Source organism: Electrona antarctica (assembly GCF_951216825.1).
Source record: "Electrona antarctica genome assembly, chromosome: 8".
In the NCBI taxonomy this organism is placed as follows: Eukaryota; Metazoa; Chordata; class Actinopteri; order Myctophiformes; family Myctophidae; genus Electrona; species Electrona antarctica.
This window is the reverse complement of record NC_136789.1, coordinates 11,425,352-11,442,233: the sequence shown is the minus strand read 5'-3', so window position 1 is coordinate 11,442,233 and position 16,882 is coordinate 11,425,352. Positions and strand designations below refer to the sequence as shown.

General features: G+C 43.5%; 1 protein-coding gene across 2 annotated transcripts in view; it reads left to right on the top strand.

Annotated features, from left to right (window-relative positions):
* Window positions 1-16,882, top strand: part of LOC306928502 (rho GTPase-activating protein 26-like) — a 158,324-nt gene that overhangs the window by 56,043 nt on the left and 85,399 nt on the right. For both annotated transcript variants that reach the window (XM_079508673.1, XM_079508672.1), the window contains exon 3: window positions 15,165-15,260. In XM_079508673.1, coding sequence (XP_079364799.1) covers window positions 15,165-15,260 — 96 coding nt within the window. The remainder of the gene's footprint in view (window positions 1-15,164; window positions 15,261-16,882) is intronic.

The following is a 16,882-nucleotide window of genomic DNA, read 5'->3' as shown; positions in this document are numbered from 1 at the left end:
ACGGAGATCCCTGATGTCAATAATATTGGCCACCTCAAACCCTTAGATCTCCATTTATGGAGCTGACCTGTTCTGACATTCCATATGTTGATCCTTCCCCATTCATCCTTCCTCTTCGATGTCTCCCTTTTGACTAAAACCTGTCCTTTTAAACTCCAGACGGGCCTGTCCCAAAGTTATTAGTGCAGCTGCGCCCGGCAGCTGGCGAAAACTAGAGTTCTCAACAGGCCCGAAAATTAAGATCTTTCCCCCCATGCCAAAGCACCAGCGCTCGCCCAGCAGTCTGCTGTCACCCAGGTGGATATGTTTATCTTTCCCCCCATGCCAAAGCGCCAGCGCTCGCCCAGCAGTCTGCTGTCACCCAGGTGGATATGTTTATCTGACCCCCCCATTCCAAAGCGCCAGCGCTCGCCCAGCAGTCTGCTGTCTCCCAGGTGAATATGTTTATCTGACCCCCCATTCCAAAGCGCCAGCGCTCGCCCAGCAGTCTGCTGTCTCCCAGGTGAATATGTTTATCTGACCCCCCATTCCAAAGCGCCAGCACTCGCCCAGCAGTCTGCTGTCACCCATGGGGATACTGTATGTTTATCTGACCCCCCATTACAAAACGCCAGCGCTCACCCAGCAGTCTGATGTCACCCAGGCGGATGTGTGCTTCTCGCCTTCAGACGTCTTACTGGTATGATAATATATAATAATTATAATTATGATAATATTTTAGTGGTCTATCTATCCTCTGGAAAGAACATTTCGTACCTTGTACACTTTATAGCGGTCAGTGGTGGAAAGTAACTAAGTACATTTACTTAATTACTGTACTTAAGTACAATTTAGAGATATTTGTACTTTACTTGAGTATTTCCAATTTCCATTACTTTTACTTCTACTCCACTGCAAATATTGTACTTTTACTCCACTACAATTATTTGAAAACGTTAGTTTATAGTTACTTTGTAGATTGTGATTATTTTTACAAAAGATACAGTAACCAATTCAGCCCTATATACATTTCGCCCCTTTGAAAATAGCCAATCCGATCCATACATACAGACACATGGTCTGTATGTATGTCACCCCTGTATGTATGTCACCCCATACGTCACCCCGTGGTGAGAATAGCCAGACCTACAAGCGCATAACGCACCCACCACGATCCACAATGTGTTGTGAGCTTGTAGCATAACGCACCCACCACGATCCACAATGTGTTGTGAGCTTGTAGGTACTAGGTAGTGCTGCACGATTATTAAGGGCAAATTCACACTGAGTCTGTTTGATTCAAACTGTTCCTGATTACGATTGCCTCGTCCCCGCTGGCCATGATTCACATTGGCTTTGATTCTTCCGCACCTGAGTACATTTCATTCATCTGTATTCAATGCTTTCACATTGCAGCGATCCATATCCGAGTACACTTCAATCGGTCCCGAGACTATACCTCCATCCAGACTTTAAGTCAAGCACTTTGATGTTGTCTGATTAAAGCCACAGTAGTTTGGCTCCAGGTGACGTTTTGAATGTAGTAATGCATACATACATCTGGCCAGCTGTTTTTTGGGGATGCACACACAGATTAGACACACCGACATGCGGAAACAGCGGTCGGACATGCGGTCGGACATGCGCTGCTCCCGTGCTTGAGGTTAGGGTTAGGGATTGAGGTAGGTTGTCGGTCTAATGACAGTCGGACCAATAGTATGTCTAAACTAAAGCCTGTACCCGGTTTTTGTGCTTTTCTGCACCAGCGCCTTTCCACCCGATACCCACGTTCCTTCTTACTCCACGTAGTGTAGGTCAAGGGTTCCCATTCCCAAACCCCCCAGACATAATCATATTATGAACTGGCCTGACGAGCACTTGGAATTGAACATTTAGTTTGACTCGGTTCCACAGATGAACATTGGTGAAAATAGCCGAATGTTTGCATGCACGCAAAGATTCCCTTTCTGCGTGCACAACCCCGGCTTGCCTCCCGTAGAGCTGACTCAGCAGAATAGACGGACGAAGGATGACCTTTTTCACCCCTAACTTCCTCTTGACCCGTATTCACCAGCGCAACTTGCGGGAGGGAGGCATTCCCCTGTGTGTGTGTGTGTGTGTGTGTGTGTGTGTGTGCGCGTGTGTGTGCGCGTGCGTGTGCGCGTGCGTGTGTGTGCGTGTGCGTGTGCGTGTGCGTGTGCGTGTGTGTGCGTGTGCGTGCGCGCGCGTGCCTCCTCTCCTTCCTGACTAGAGCTCGAGCCAATGCCAGATTTTTGGTTCTGATGCTGATCCCCATTTGGGACAATTACCGATGTTTTGATCATATTTTTCAAACACTCAGATTTGAGAATATTTACTTAATAAAAACAACAAGGGTTCTTTAATGATATGCCCAAATTAGGGATGCCAGTTTTAAAGGGGAAAAGGTTGGGACACAAGTTCCGTCCGTTACACTGTGTCACTTTTGGTTGCAGTAACATGTGATATGAAAGTTTCCACTGATTAACCACTGAACACTGTCTTATACTTTGTTGCACAATGTCGGTGTATAAAAAGCGACACATACATACAAGCTCAGTAAATGTGATGTGATGTGATGATCAGCTATTTTACTAGCTTTAAATAAAGACATGTTAATTAACCCTAATCGAGGCTAAAGTTTGAAATAATCGTATTGTTTTGAAGTCATCGCCCCGCCCATGAACCTCTCGCCCCCCCGGACTGCCTTTTTCGCAGAGCGTTCTACCTGATGGCCGTGGTTATATGCCTAAACTTAACCCTAACCTTAACTTCATAAAAACGTTCTAAACCTAACCTTAACTTCACAGAATCCCGTATTGTCCCGAATATAAGACGACTCTGATTATAAGACGACCCCCGTTTTTCAAGACTAATTTGTGGAAAAATAACATTAAATGTCAAATCGTCTAGTCCCCGATTATAATACGACCCCTTGTTTTAGGATATTTATATTGAAAAAAAACATAGTCTTACGGTTATTCAGGCCAATAGAGTAATAACCTCAAAACCACGCCCACGAAAGCTCTGCGAAAGAATGAGACCCCCCCCCCCCCCTCTCTCTCTCTCTCTCTCTCTCTCTCTCTCTCTCTCTCTGTGTGTCGCTGACACGCGCGTTCACACACAGACACACAGCCAGCTGTAAGGGAAACCAAGGTTAATTAGCCCAGGGGGGGTTGGTTTGGTAGCAGGATGGCGAGGGCAGGATGGAGGTGACGGTGACATGCTGCTGATGGTGTTAAAAAAAAGCCTAATCACTGTGTTGTTCTGTGTAGTGGTGGGAAGTAACCAAGTACATTTACTCAAGTACTGTACTTAAGTATACAAATTTGAGGTATTTATTTTGTACTTTACTTGAGTATTTCCAAATTCCAATACTTTTATTTCTTCTCCAATAGATCTCAGTATAGTGGTATATACTGTAGTTACTTCATTATTACAAAACATACATTAAGCACTTAAACCCATGGATGAAAATAGCCTATCTACAAGCTTGCAATGTGTCGCGATGCGATGCAATGTGAGCTTGCAGATCTGCTATTTTTTAACTTGAAATTGGAGATTCATACATTTTGATACGAATACTTTTGTACTTTCAGTAAAATGTTGAATTCCGGACTTTTACTTGTACCAGAGTATTTCAACAGCATTCAGTATTGCAGTATTCATACTTTTACTTAAGCAAAACGTGCGAGTACTTGTTCCACCACTGTATGTGGGAGCGTGGCATCGATCTGTTAGGAGACGTTTTATTTGAGTTTAAACGAGACTTTAATAGAGACTCACATCTGTGGATCGATTGCAATTAGAGGGAGACTCAACTCTTCCTTTGTCTCAGTGGACATGAATAGTGTGTGTGTCCTGATGAATGGCATTCTGATTCACAAGAACTTGTGGAACAAAGCCACTGCACAGCTCTAGCCACTGCTGCACATCCTGTGTGTGTGTGTGTGTGTGTGTGTGTGTGTGTGTGTGTGTGTGTGTGTGTGTGTGTGTGTGTGTGTGTGTGTGTGTGTGTGTGTGTGTGTGTGTGTGTGTGTGTGTGTGTGTGTGTGTGTGTGTGTGTGTGTGTGTGTGTGTGTGTCAGCCGTTGTGCGTGGCTACATACATGGTTGTTGTCAATTAAAGATGCCCTTTGTTGAGCCGTACAGTGCAGCAACAAACTGTGTGTCTGTGTGCATGCGTGTGCGTGACGTCATAAGGGTCAGTGTCATTCCAACTTCATTGTTACTGTGGTCAAAGCATGTGACAGATCACTGTAGAACACACACACACGCACACACACACACACACACACACACACACACACACACACACACACACACACACACACACACACACACACACACACACACACTCCACTTTCATCTGACCTCAAATGACCGGCCAGCAGGTTTGTCATAAAGTGCAGGTTTCACATCATGGGACTAGAGGACAGTTGTATTGGTCAATGATCTGTATTTCTACAGCAGCAATGTTTCTCAAACCTTTTTCATGTCAATGAGGCTCAATTTAGAAAAGTGGGAAAGCCTTTTAAAGCAGTCAGAGAGAGCCATGTTCCTGTTGAACACCGGCAGGCTACGTGCAGGATGTATGCAGAGAGCGTTTTATGTGCCATTTTCCATTGTTCTTTGGTTGAATCCTCCCAAATGACCTCCGTTTACTTTAGATGCCAGCTGACAACTCCACCTAGAGCACTGGTTCTCAACGTCTGGTTCGGGACCACCACAGCGTCCAAAGAACTTACCTTTACGTTCCATTACTAGACTCGGTGTATATTGGGGTCCAAAATATGAAAATAAATTGTCTTTGTTGGCTGCAAACCTCTTATGATAGGCTACATATTATGATACTCGTAATACTTCAGGGTTCAAAAGTAGCAGATCTACAAGCTTGCATGTTTCGAGGTTGTGGATCTGTTACTCTTGATCTTTCTGTGCGATGCTGTTGTAGGATTGATCAGGTAGTAACTAAGACATTCATTTACCAAAAATAGAATACAGAGGTTTCTGTCCGACGGCAACGATATGGTTGTATACTCTCAGAGGTACAGAGCGGTATAACTGGGGACATGGGATCCTTAATCCTTTACAGTAACAGTATTAATGTTCGACAGGGGCGAACGGTTTGCGGAGCGGTCTTGTTATCGGAAGGTCGCCAGTTCGAATCCCCGGACCGGCACGTTAAAATTACCACCGCTGAAGTGCCCTTGAGCAAGGCATTGAACCCCTACCATGAAATGTTCTATGAGCAGGGTCTGGCTGTAAACAAGCATCTCGAGCTTAGTCCATTCACCCTGGGTAAACAAAGAACTTTGCTTTACTTTGCTTTGCTAGTCACTTGAATGTCTTCCTGTGCTGCTTTAGGAAGTGCACATTTCCTTCTATTTCATTGGCCCGCTGGCTCCTTATTAGCGAAGCTCGGCTCTGTTAAGTACGCTGTTCGGCAGCAGCATATTAGCAGCTGTGTGTTGCAGTGATTCTTAGGGCTGTCACCATTACCCATTTATTTGGGGCAGCGGTGGCCTAAGGGTTAGAGGAGCACCCTTGTTGCCGAAAGGTTGCCGGTTCGATTCCCCGGACGGGCGGGACAAATCTGGGTGGGGAAGTGATTGTCATCACTCACCCAACACCGCTGAAGTGCCCTTGAGCAAGGCACTGAACCCCTAACTGCTCCCTCTGGAGCTGCTTAGTGGCCAACAGTATAAGACTGTGGTTGTACTGGTCAGCTCCCAGGTGTGTGTGTGTGTGTGTGTGTGTGTGTGTGTGTGTGTGTGTGTGTGTGTGTGTGTGTGTGTGTGTGTGTGTGCAGGGCGTTGCTATAAATGAGCACCTGTGCTCAGCTACTTCCCTGGGTAAATAAAGAATAAAAGAATAAAGAATAAAACAGTCTGCACACCAATTTCTGCTCCCAGACACATCTTTACTTGAATGTGTTAACGTTTCGGCCCGAAACGTTAACACATTCAAGTAAAGATGTGTCTGGGAGCAGAAATTGGTGTGCAGACTGTTTTATTCTTTATCTATGACTTTGTTTGATCCGGCACCCAGCCTATTTAGTTTGTTAGATGTGCATGTCTTTTAGCTGTTTTTCAGCCTCCTTTGCCACCATTACACATTTAGGCTTCATAATCACACATTTCACAGGGCATATATACATGACAAATATTATTTGTCATTATACATTTATAATTAATTTATTTCGTTTTTTTAATAGTGGAAATGGCGGATCTGCAAGCTTACAAGTGTTGTAAGCTTGTAGATCTGCTATTTCTGTTATTTTCTTTTTTGGAAACTATGCAAAATAATTGTGATTATCTCAAATAATTGCGATGATGTAATAACTGTGACAGGCCTAGTGATTCTTAAACTTTTAAAATTTCAAGGACCCTCAGTTTGATGTGCATTTATTAGGCCATGGACCCCCATTTGATACAATTGTTTTTGTTTTTTAAATCTCTGGGACCCCCCAATCTACACTTTAAAATCCTTGTTAATTTATCTCTGAGAATGTACAAAACTCTAGACTCTCTGTGTTATCCGTGAGGGTACATTTGGTTCCTAACTGTCAGTCATTGAGCTGGGGACCCTCTGGAACTCCCTCAAGTTGTCCTGGTGTTGTGTGTGCAATGCATGCTGTACATATATAAATGTATTTAGTGATTTATTGCATTTATGAGTGTATGAGTGTATTATTTGCTTATTATCTGAGTAATTATTATTATTATTGTTACCCTTATTATTATCATTATCATTATTATTATCATTATCATTATCATCATTGTCTCCACCAGGCCGAAGGCATGGGGAAAGAGTATGTTTTGCACTCCGTCCGTCCGTCCGTGTGTCTGTCCGTCCGTCCGTGTGTCCGTCCGTCCGTCCGTCTGTGAACAGCTAATCTCTGGCACCGTTGGCTTGATCGCAGCCATACTCTGCACACACACTCCCTGAATGCCAGAGCTGAACCTCTGCCCCAAAGTTTTCACATTGGCCTGTTATAGCGCTACTGTTTTGACAGTACACCTACAGATTTTGTCCAAACATTACGCAAATTGGTACACAGTCTCTCTAGAGCCATTCAACGAAACGGGTCTTTCAGATTTTTCAGACTCCATCCTGATTGGCTAAGATTGGCTTCCAAAGTTCGCAGGAGTGCTCCGTTTCTAACAAAATGCTGCAAATCATGATCACATGGTGTTATTTCCGTGAAATTTTGCACGCACATTCCCACTAGGTCGAGGAAGAAATGCCACTTGAATATTTTCAACTCAGTCTCATGGTGGCGCTATAACTGGCCGATTTGTGTTTTACGTATAACTGTACCGATCTGTGTAAAACCATGTATGCACACTCCCTAGAGGCCAAGGAAAAACCTTTGCCTGGAATTTTTCACATCTGCTCTTTATAGCGCCACCAGGAGGCCGACATATGTAAAACACATTTTCTAATATTACTCCTTCAGATTTTATCCAAATTTCACGCAAATCGGTACACATGCTCTCCATAGTCATGTGATCATGTGATTTGTTTGATTTCTCATAATCCACCTTCATTGCCTACGATTGGCTTCTAAACTTTTCAGGAGTAGCCCGCTTTGTACCTGTTTTGTACAAATCGCCACAACTACTCAACGCAGCGTCCGATTGCGGTGAAACTGTGCATGCATATTCACACTAGGCTGAGGAAGAAATGCCACTTGACAGTTTTCAAATCAGCCTCATGGTGGCGCTACAACAGGCCAAGCCGTGTCTCTCACACACACACACACACACACACACACACACACACACACACACACACACACACACACACACACACACACACACACACACACACACACACACACACAAAATGATTATATTACTCCTAAACATTTTGCCAAACATCACACACACTGCTATCCTCCTGGTGGAGACCTGTGCCCAGAAGGGCACTTTTTCTAGTTATTATTATTATTATTACATAGTACATACAGGCACATGTTCGTTCGAGTTTGTGTATTTGTGCTTATACACATCCTGTACATGGCTAGGCTACACTGTCTTTGTGTGCGTGTGCATTTGTGTGTTGCATATACCTGCTGTTCACGTTACTGTGTGTGTGTGTGTGTGTGTGTGTGTGTGTGTGTGTGTGTGTGTGTGTGTGTGTGTGTGTGTGTGTGTGTGTGTGTGTGTGTGTGTGTGTGTGTGTGTGTGTGTGTGTGTGTGTGTGGTTGCATGTGTGATTCAACGTGTATGCATGATGTGCATAGCAGTCATGCCAACAACATGAACCGAAGATACACACACACACACACACACACACACACACACACACACACACACACACACACACCTCCCGTCATGGTCACCAGCTGCAGAGAGCGTCAGCTCCTATTGCTAATGATGGATTATGGATGGGATGGATGCTAGCCTGCGGGAGGGAGGGCAATTACATGATGAGGGACCTTGTTAGCACAGGGAAACTGTGCATGCATATTCCTACTAGGCTTTGGAAGAAATGCCACTTGACAGTTTTCAAATCAGCCTCATGGTGGCGCTACAACAGGCCAAGCTGCGTCACACACACACACACACACACACACACACACACACAAAACCCACTCTTCAGCGCACATGCACGCCGCTCCTCTCCATCAGTTACTGGGGGAAAGAGAGGAGAGGAGAGCGGAGGAGTGAAATAATGGGGCATTCTGTCGCCCGAGTGAGAGGAGAGGAGTGTGTGTGTGTGTGTGTGTGTGTGTGTGTGTGTGTGTGTGTGTGTGTGTGTGTGTGTGTGTGTGTGTGTGTGTGTGTGTGTGTGTGTGTGTGTGTGTGTGTGTGTGTGTGTGTCAGTGGGTTCATTTATTTATAGCTGTCACCATCCACTGCTATCCTTTAACACACACACACACACACACACACACACACACACACACACACACTGACGCACGCACGCTGCTGCAAGGCCCCGATGCTTATAGTTTTTCCTCTTCCCCAACAGCATCACATCTCATCTAATATAAATCACACATATCCTGAATGTTTCACATGCCTTCAGCGGCACATAGTTAAGAGATTTATCTTCATGGCGGTGACAATGGAGCCACAGTGTGTCATGTCACCACGGACAGCGCCACGGGTGGAATGGAACGCCGGCCGGGCCGTGGCGTGACGGGGGACATTAGTAGAATACCCCCCCCCCCTCCCTCCCGCTCATTCAATCTGTTGTCTCTGACAGTGCTGGGAAAAAAGTACTCAAACACTTAGAACACTTAGAAGTACTCATGTTACAAGTAAAAGTCTGGAATTCTAAATGTAGGCCGTATACTTGAGGAAAAGTATTGGCTTCAAAATGTACATAAAGTACCAAAAGTAAAAGTACTCATTCTGCAGAATGTCCTGGTTTCAGGTTTTTAAATGTATAACTATCATTTGAAGATAGCCGATCTACAAGCTCGAGACGCATTGTGAGCTTGTACTGTAGATCGGCTATCTTCAAATGGCCGAAATGTTTATAGGGCTGAAGTGGGTAATGTGTGTTTTGTAATAACAATCAAAATCTACAAAGTAACTAGTAACTAAAGTTTTCAAATAAATGTAGTGGAGTAAAAGTACGATATTTGGATCCAGTACAGTATTTAAGTAAATGTACGTCTTACACCACTGGACGTAATGACCTACACAGAACAGCACAGAGAGGAATCCCGGCATGCGTCACAGAAGTCGTGACCATAAGTGTCATAAGTTTGCAGTCATCGTTAGATGGTCCATTTAAGTTCTCAACAATGTTCCAGGATTTATTTTAAAATAAATGGCACATCTACAACCTTTAAACTAGTATCCCCACCTGAAAATGTATTTTCTGTTAACTAAAGAGCTCGATAGACTGGGAGACACTAGAGTGTATGATTACTATCAGAATAGAGCTATTTAACACTTATTGAAAATAAATAATATCTAAATGAATTACACCACCTTTTAATAAAGGTATTTTATTTTATTTCCTTTTTTCCCTTTGATAATGTAATGTCAGAATCGATGCCCGTTCCACAAATTCCATTTTCACGTGGGCTCTGTTACTCGCCAAATTAGGGACAGTTTAATCTTATCGCACATATGTGTGTGTGTGTGCGTGTGCGTGTGCGTGTGCGTGTGCGTGTGCGTGTGCGTGTGTGTGTGTGTGTGTGTGTGTGTGTGTGTGTGTGTGTGTGTGTGTGTGTGTGGGGTGTGTTTTACTAATTCATTTGTGTTGGAGAGAGTTGTTCATGCAACGCGCTGCACAGCTGCCAACAATGTGGTTTTCATTTAGACACAGAGAGAGAGAATGCAGCATGATGTTGTTCAGCCATCGTGTGCGTGTGTTTGCGCACACACATCTGTGTGTTTGTGTGTGAGCCTGCTTGTTTGTATGTTCAGGTCTGTGTGTGTGTGTTAAATTTGCAAGCTCTCGTGTACATACTGTACATACAGTGTATGTATGGAGAACAACACGACTATGCTAGGACAGGCATTGTGTGTGTGTGTGTGTGTGTGTGTGTGTGTGTGTGTGTGTGTGTGTGTGTGTGTGTGTGTGTGTGTGTGTGTGTGTGTGTGTGTGTGTGTGTGTGTGTGTGTGTGTGTGTGTGTGTGTGTGTGTGTGTGTGTGTGTGTGTGTGTGTGTGTGTGTGTGTGTGTGTGGACAAGCTGAATTCCTCTGTTACCTCACCGCATCATTTGCCAACATGCACAGTGCACAGTTACGCCAAAGGACCAGCGAGCCAAAAACATGAAATCGGCATACATCAGTTTCATTTTTCATCACGCTTCCATGATGGTGTGATGCAAGCGCGACCCGTCCGTTCCCACTTCCCACACAGCGCCAACACTAGCATGGACACACACGCAACCTCTGTTACACGTGTGTGTGTGCGTGTGCGTGTGAGGTATAACCAAACTCTTGTAGTTCGAATCCCAGCTTAACCTTATAATTAACCTTTCACAGTTCTCATTTTTAGCCCCAAGACCTGAGGCTGTTTCTACAAATGCCTTGTAAATCAGTAGCAGCCAAGGAGGACCTCCAAAATGATTATTTATTTGGCTGCGGACACCCCCCCCCCCCTTCTGAGAATCCAAGAAATTCAAAATGATTCAGTACAGTATTTATCAAACATTTTCAAGATCCACTTTCAAAAATAGCTGTGAGCTTGTGGATCTGCTATTTTTTGAATAGCCAAAGCTGAATTCCAAAATGACAGAGATGCTTGCTTACCTCCAAAGTTATCATTTGTATCTGCCAAATGGCTGACTGACAAACACTCGCTCTTGTTTGCTACCAATTTCTGATGTTGTGAGTTACCCCGTTACAATTGTTTTAAGGGAATCCATTGTTTTATTAATGTAACAGGATGTCATACATATCTCCAGTGATTAAAAGGTACATTAGATCACATGTCTGCACTAATCAAGACAAAAGAAGGAAAAAAAAAGACAATGGAAAAAGCATGTAAGCTCCAAAGACTGCAGTAGCCAAATTCCCGAAGTTTTCCCTAAATTCCTTCCAATGTCTTGTCTTGACATTCCATTCAGTTGTTGTATTTTTGTTTTGCCTAACCCTTGGTTACACTCGACCACCTTTATCATTCAGCTTGTATAGACCACATTAAATGAAAAAATGTTTTTTCACACTCCTAGAGCATATCTGTGGTCACAATGGAGATATAATATAATTAACAATAGATGCAAAAAAATGCATCAGATACACAATTTCCCCCAAAATACTTTCCCAATCCCTTCCCGTAAAAACAAAAACCTAATCTGTGATTACATCATATGAATCATTTAAATTCAGCTGTGTGATTCCCGTAGCTAATGATATCATTTTAAAGTTAAACCCTGCACTAAAACATCGTCTCTGACAGGTGGAATACTGCTACTTTTCAGGATTCAAATGCAAAAGTATAGCAGATCTACAAGCTCAAAACTTCTCGTCACGTTTCGAGCTTGCAGGTCTGGTCCTTTTGATGCTTTGTGTGACGCTGTATGTGCTTCAGATCCCTGGCATGTGACTCTTAAAGTTCTCCTTGTTGGTTTCAGTGGTAGAGAAAGTCCTGGTCCTCTGTAGTTTTAAAACAATGCAATTTCCTATTCTCATCCCTGCCTTAGACCCTAAATCCCCCCTACCAATACGTGTGTGTGTGTGTGCGTGCGTGCGTGCGTGCGTGGAGAGGAGACGCGTGGGGTGAATTACCTTGGCCCTGCATGTTTCAGTTGATATGCGCTTGTCAACAGGCAGAGAGAGAGAGATAGGGGAGGTATGGTAGTGTGATGCACAGTGGGGTGCACCAGTTCCACTGGCTCCCCTGTAAGTTTTAGATAAAACCAGTTCCACTGACTCCCCTGTAAGATTTAGATAAAACCAGTTCCACTGACTCCCCTGTAAGATGTGGATAAAAGTATCCATGAAATGCCTGATAAAACCCATTAATGAACCCATTAAGACCTAATGAGGGCCTATTCCACAAATGCCTTCTAAATCAGTAGTTCTCAAACCCCCACATTTGAAGTATTTGACCCCCATGTCTGAAAATGTTTTGAGCCAGGAACACCTCCCAAAAGAGAAGATTTGTGTAAAAAACGAAAATCAAAATGATTCAAAATCAAAAATAGGAAATGCAAAAGTTGGCAGCACGTACAGCACAAACTGACACGCGGTGTAGCTTGTACAGTAGATAGAGATATCAAGGTGAAAGGGAGAGACAGAGAGTGTTGTTCAGTTTGCTGGCGTTCTCCGTTGTTCCACTTCAGCTTGGAGATAAATGCACGACTGACATTCCCAAACACCCTGGAAAAACAGTAAGGTCAGCTTGTTGATTAAAAATAAATAGGCCTATAGAGAGAGAACAGACAAAAAACACAGTGAGTGAGTAATAGAGAGAAAGGAGAGAGGTGGTGACAGAGCATCGGAACGTTATGGCTTCCCACTTCTGAAATCAGGAGAGAAGCCTTTATACTTTGTCCGTGAAGAGACCCGGTGGAGCCTGGTTTATACTTAGCTGCACGCTGGCGTTGCGTGCCGTACATGGCAGATCTACAAGCTCACAACGACCCATGAATGTGACGCGGTGTGAGCTTGTAGATCTGCTATTTACCGAGCACGACACCCGGCGGCGGCGCGCTACCAAGTATAACTGAGGCTTTAGAAGCAAGAGGGAGAGAGTGAGAGTGAGAGTGAGAGCTAGCTAACGTTCAAGTCCTCTCTGTCAGATATGTGTCGGCTCTGGTGTTGTCTGAAGGATTAGTTATGGAAAAGTCAGACCTTTCCCACACGCTTTATCTGCGTGCGTGCGAGCGTGTGTATTATGTCATGAAAGTGCAGCCCAACATTGTGAGTGTCCTCTCCTCACATAGCAGTGTGTCTCTCTTGTCTCTCTCTGATCCACTGCCCTGTCTCCATGTCTTGTCATCTGTCTCGATGTGACATCCCAAAGTTTGTCTTCTATTGTCATGTCTCGATATCTGTCGTGTTGTCACCCGTCTCTATCTCAGTGGTTCTCAAACCTTTTTATGTCAAGGTCAAGGGCTCCCAAAACGATATGTATTTGGCTGCAGACCCCCATCTGCAAATGTTTTGTGCCAGGGACCCCCTCCAGAAGCAAAGATTTGAGTTAAAAATGTTAGCTTAAAGAGAAATATATATTCAAAGATTTGCACAGATTTTCCACAATATCCACAAATAGCAAATCTAGTGCTTGTAGAACTGCTGTTTTTGAATAGCCAAAGTATATCATACAAAATCAATATATGACAAAATCAATATTGTGTCATATAAACCCAGTGTGTTCATAACATTTTTGTGTTAATCAAAATGTTATTGCTTGCAAGCAAAACGGTATGCGAGTGAATGAATGTGAGCTACAGTACACACCTGAATGCCACGTGTTTGTGTGTAGGTAGGCTATATAATGGTGTGTTTATGTGTGTTATCAGTGAGTATACTATTAATAGACGTGTATAGCGAGTGTGTTTATCTTTACAGTAGGTCTTACTGTGTGTGCATCCGTGCACATGCACGTTGGTGTAAACTCTATGTGCATGTGTATGGTCATATAAAATGTATTTAATTTCACTAACTGGCGAGCTGCACCATGTCTTTCCACACACACTTTGAACATGGCCAATTACACTTTACGTTTCGTCTGTCTGTCTGTCTGTCTGTGTCATCCTATCTGGGCCATCCTATGCCCAGCTTTGTGTGTTTGTGTGTGTACCCCATAGTGATGATTTGATTGGCATGAGTAGTGTGATTTATTTTCATGCCAAGTGAAAGGTGAAGTCACGTAATAACGTGTTAGAGTCAGTGGGTGTGGGAGTGTTTGTAGCTCCCAGCTTTTGTCTCAGTGCGTCTCTCATATATTATTTGAAAGAGCTCCATCAGGCTTTTGGCTGCTTTAGTGCTGTGCTACTCTGGAAGTGCATTTTCACATAATCAAGCCCCCGAGTGCGCTCAGCCTACAGTCCTGGACGCCTTGCTAAATCACTGTCACCATGGCTTCTTTACCTTGAGATGCTGTGCTCACACACAGCATCTGAAGAATGTTTCTATGTCAGTGGTTCTCAAACTATTTCATGTCAAGGAGGCAAGGATATAATATGCCCCCCCCCCCCCCAGAAGCAAATAGTTAATTTCCACCTGTTTTCATGATTTCTCAAAAATAGCAGATCTACAAGCTTGTAGCGTGGCACTCTGTGCCGCGTACTTTAATTTTCATTAATTTCTTTGCAGTGTACTTTCATTCCAGCTTTGGATTAGAACACATTCATTTTGAAGTTAGCATTTTCGTCAGAAAGTCTGCCTCAGAGGTCTTAAAATATTGAAATGAATTGAAAGTTTTTACATAACGCTGGCTGAACGCAACAGGGAATATCACTTTGTATTCTCTCCCATCTTCCTCCACCTTATTGCGTCACTGGTGGTGAATTATTAAAATGGACTCATGTGATGTCCTGAAGCTGACGGTTGAAACATTTAAAATGTTTATGATGAAGTGAGTTTAGCAGAGGGGAAATGGACAAATCTCCCACCCATCCCAGGTTGAAATTTAACTACGAAACAAACTGCCACGTCCTTCCTACGGGATGTCTGTCCCGTTGTGTTGAAATCAAACACTAACTCTCTCTCTCTATCTCTCTCTCTCTCTCTCTCTCACAGATCTGTCCATGGCCAAGAGGAAGTTTGCAGAGTCTCTCAACGAGTTCAAGTTCCAGTGCATCGGAGACGCAGAGACAGACGACGAGATATGCATAGGTGACCCACGCAGCTTCTATGTAAACCAATACAGTGTTTGAATCAGCATTATAACAGCCGCTTCTAAATGATCCTTTTTAAATAAGATTTCTGCCGGTGAAATCCAATACACCGTGAAAGCCGATCGGCGCAACGAATAGGGCTTTGTGCTTTAAATAGCCAATGGACTGAACTATTTTGTATTATTATTAGCCGCGTACTGCTTTCTCCTTGTTGAATGAATAGCCGCTGACAAAAAAAAGTGATTCCTCTCTGAATCAGACATGTTCACTCACCTTGTCCCTCACCTCCGTCCCCATAGCACTGTTTCTAAAAACAGTGGTAACATTTAAAAAAAAACATTCCCAAAAAAGCTAAACTTTTCATGAATTAATCATAATGTCATGAAGAAGTGAAAGAAAAATCTAAGAAATTCCATAAATTAGAACAAATATTTAAGAAGTAGTGAAAATAGCCGAGCTTAAGTAGATCTAGATCTAGATCTTCTAATTTCTGTTTAGGGTCACAGGCTGAAAAGTGTGGGAACCACTGCCCTATAATCACAGAGTTCCATCACCAATCTCCAATCCATTTAAGCCCTGCTTACAGTGTCTCAAATTGATCAATTCTTTGATCATGTGCAGGTTTTTTTGCCATCTTGAATCGGACGTTGCAATGACTGAGCACGGAATTGAGGATAAAAAGTTAGGACGGAAAAGTGAGGACGCCAAAAGTGATTGGCCGGAATGTGAGGATGTATGATGATGATTTTTTCATGTTATGGAGCCCCAAAAGATTTGAGTTAAATGCTTGCTTTAAAATAATATCTGATATATTTCAGACAATCAGACATCAGTGATTTATACTGGCCAAGCCATGGATGACAAAAAAAAATTCCATTTCCACGTCCATCTGTATTGTACAACCAGGGCCGTCTCTCGTAAATGTCATGGTTTCTGGTCAGTAATCTGAGAGATATCATCTGACTCAGTCTGTTTAACTCAAAACCATTACATTTGGCTTCTGTTGTTGGTCTAAAGTCCAGCCAGGAGTAGCCTGTCCCGTCATGCTTTAATTGATCCAGAACAAGATATAGGTTCAGCCAGAGATGTGATTACGTTATATGAGCTACATTTAACGCCCCGTTCAGTTTTTTTAATGCGTTCCTGACATAGTTTTAGGATTTGTTTCCCTTTTATAGTGCGATATCTACTGTATGTCTTGTTCCAAGTCATGTAACTCGATGAGGTGTGTGTGTGTGTGTGTGTGTGTGTGTGTGTGTGTGTGTGTGTGTGTGTGTGTGTGTGTGTGTGTGTGTGTGTGTGTGTGTGTGTGTGTGTGTGTGTGTGTGTGTGTGTGTGTGTGTGTGTGTGTGTGTGTGTGTGTGTGTGTGTGTGTGTGTGTGTGCATGCGTCTGGCATATAAGCGTGTGTGTGATCACAGGAGAATGGTCTGGGTTTTTATGTGTGTGTGTGGGAGGGGGGGGGGGGGTGTTGTGGTTGCCTATGTGTATGCTGATATGCATGTATTTTCACGGGAAAGGTTACATACACTTTTGCACGTGCCTGGAAAGCCAAACAATTTGTGTGCATGTGCATTCCTGTGTGTGTGTGTGTGTGTGTGTGCGAGGGAATCATTGCACG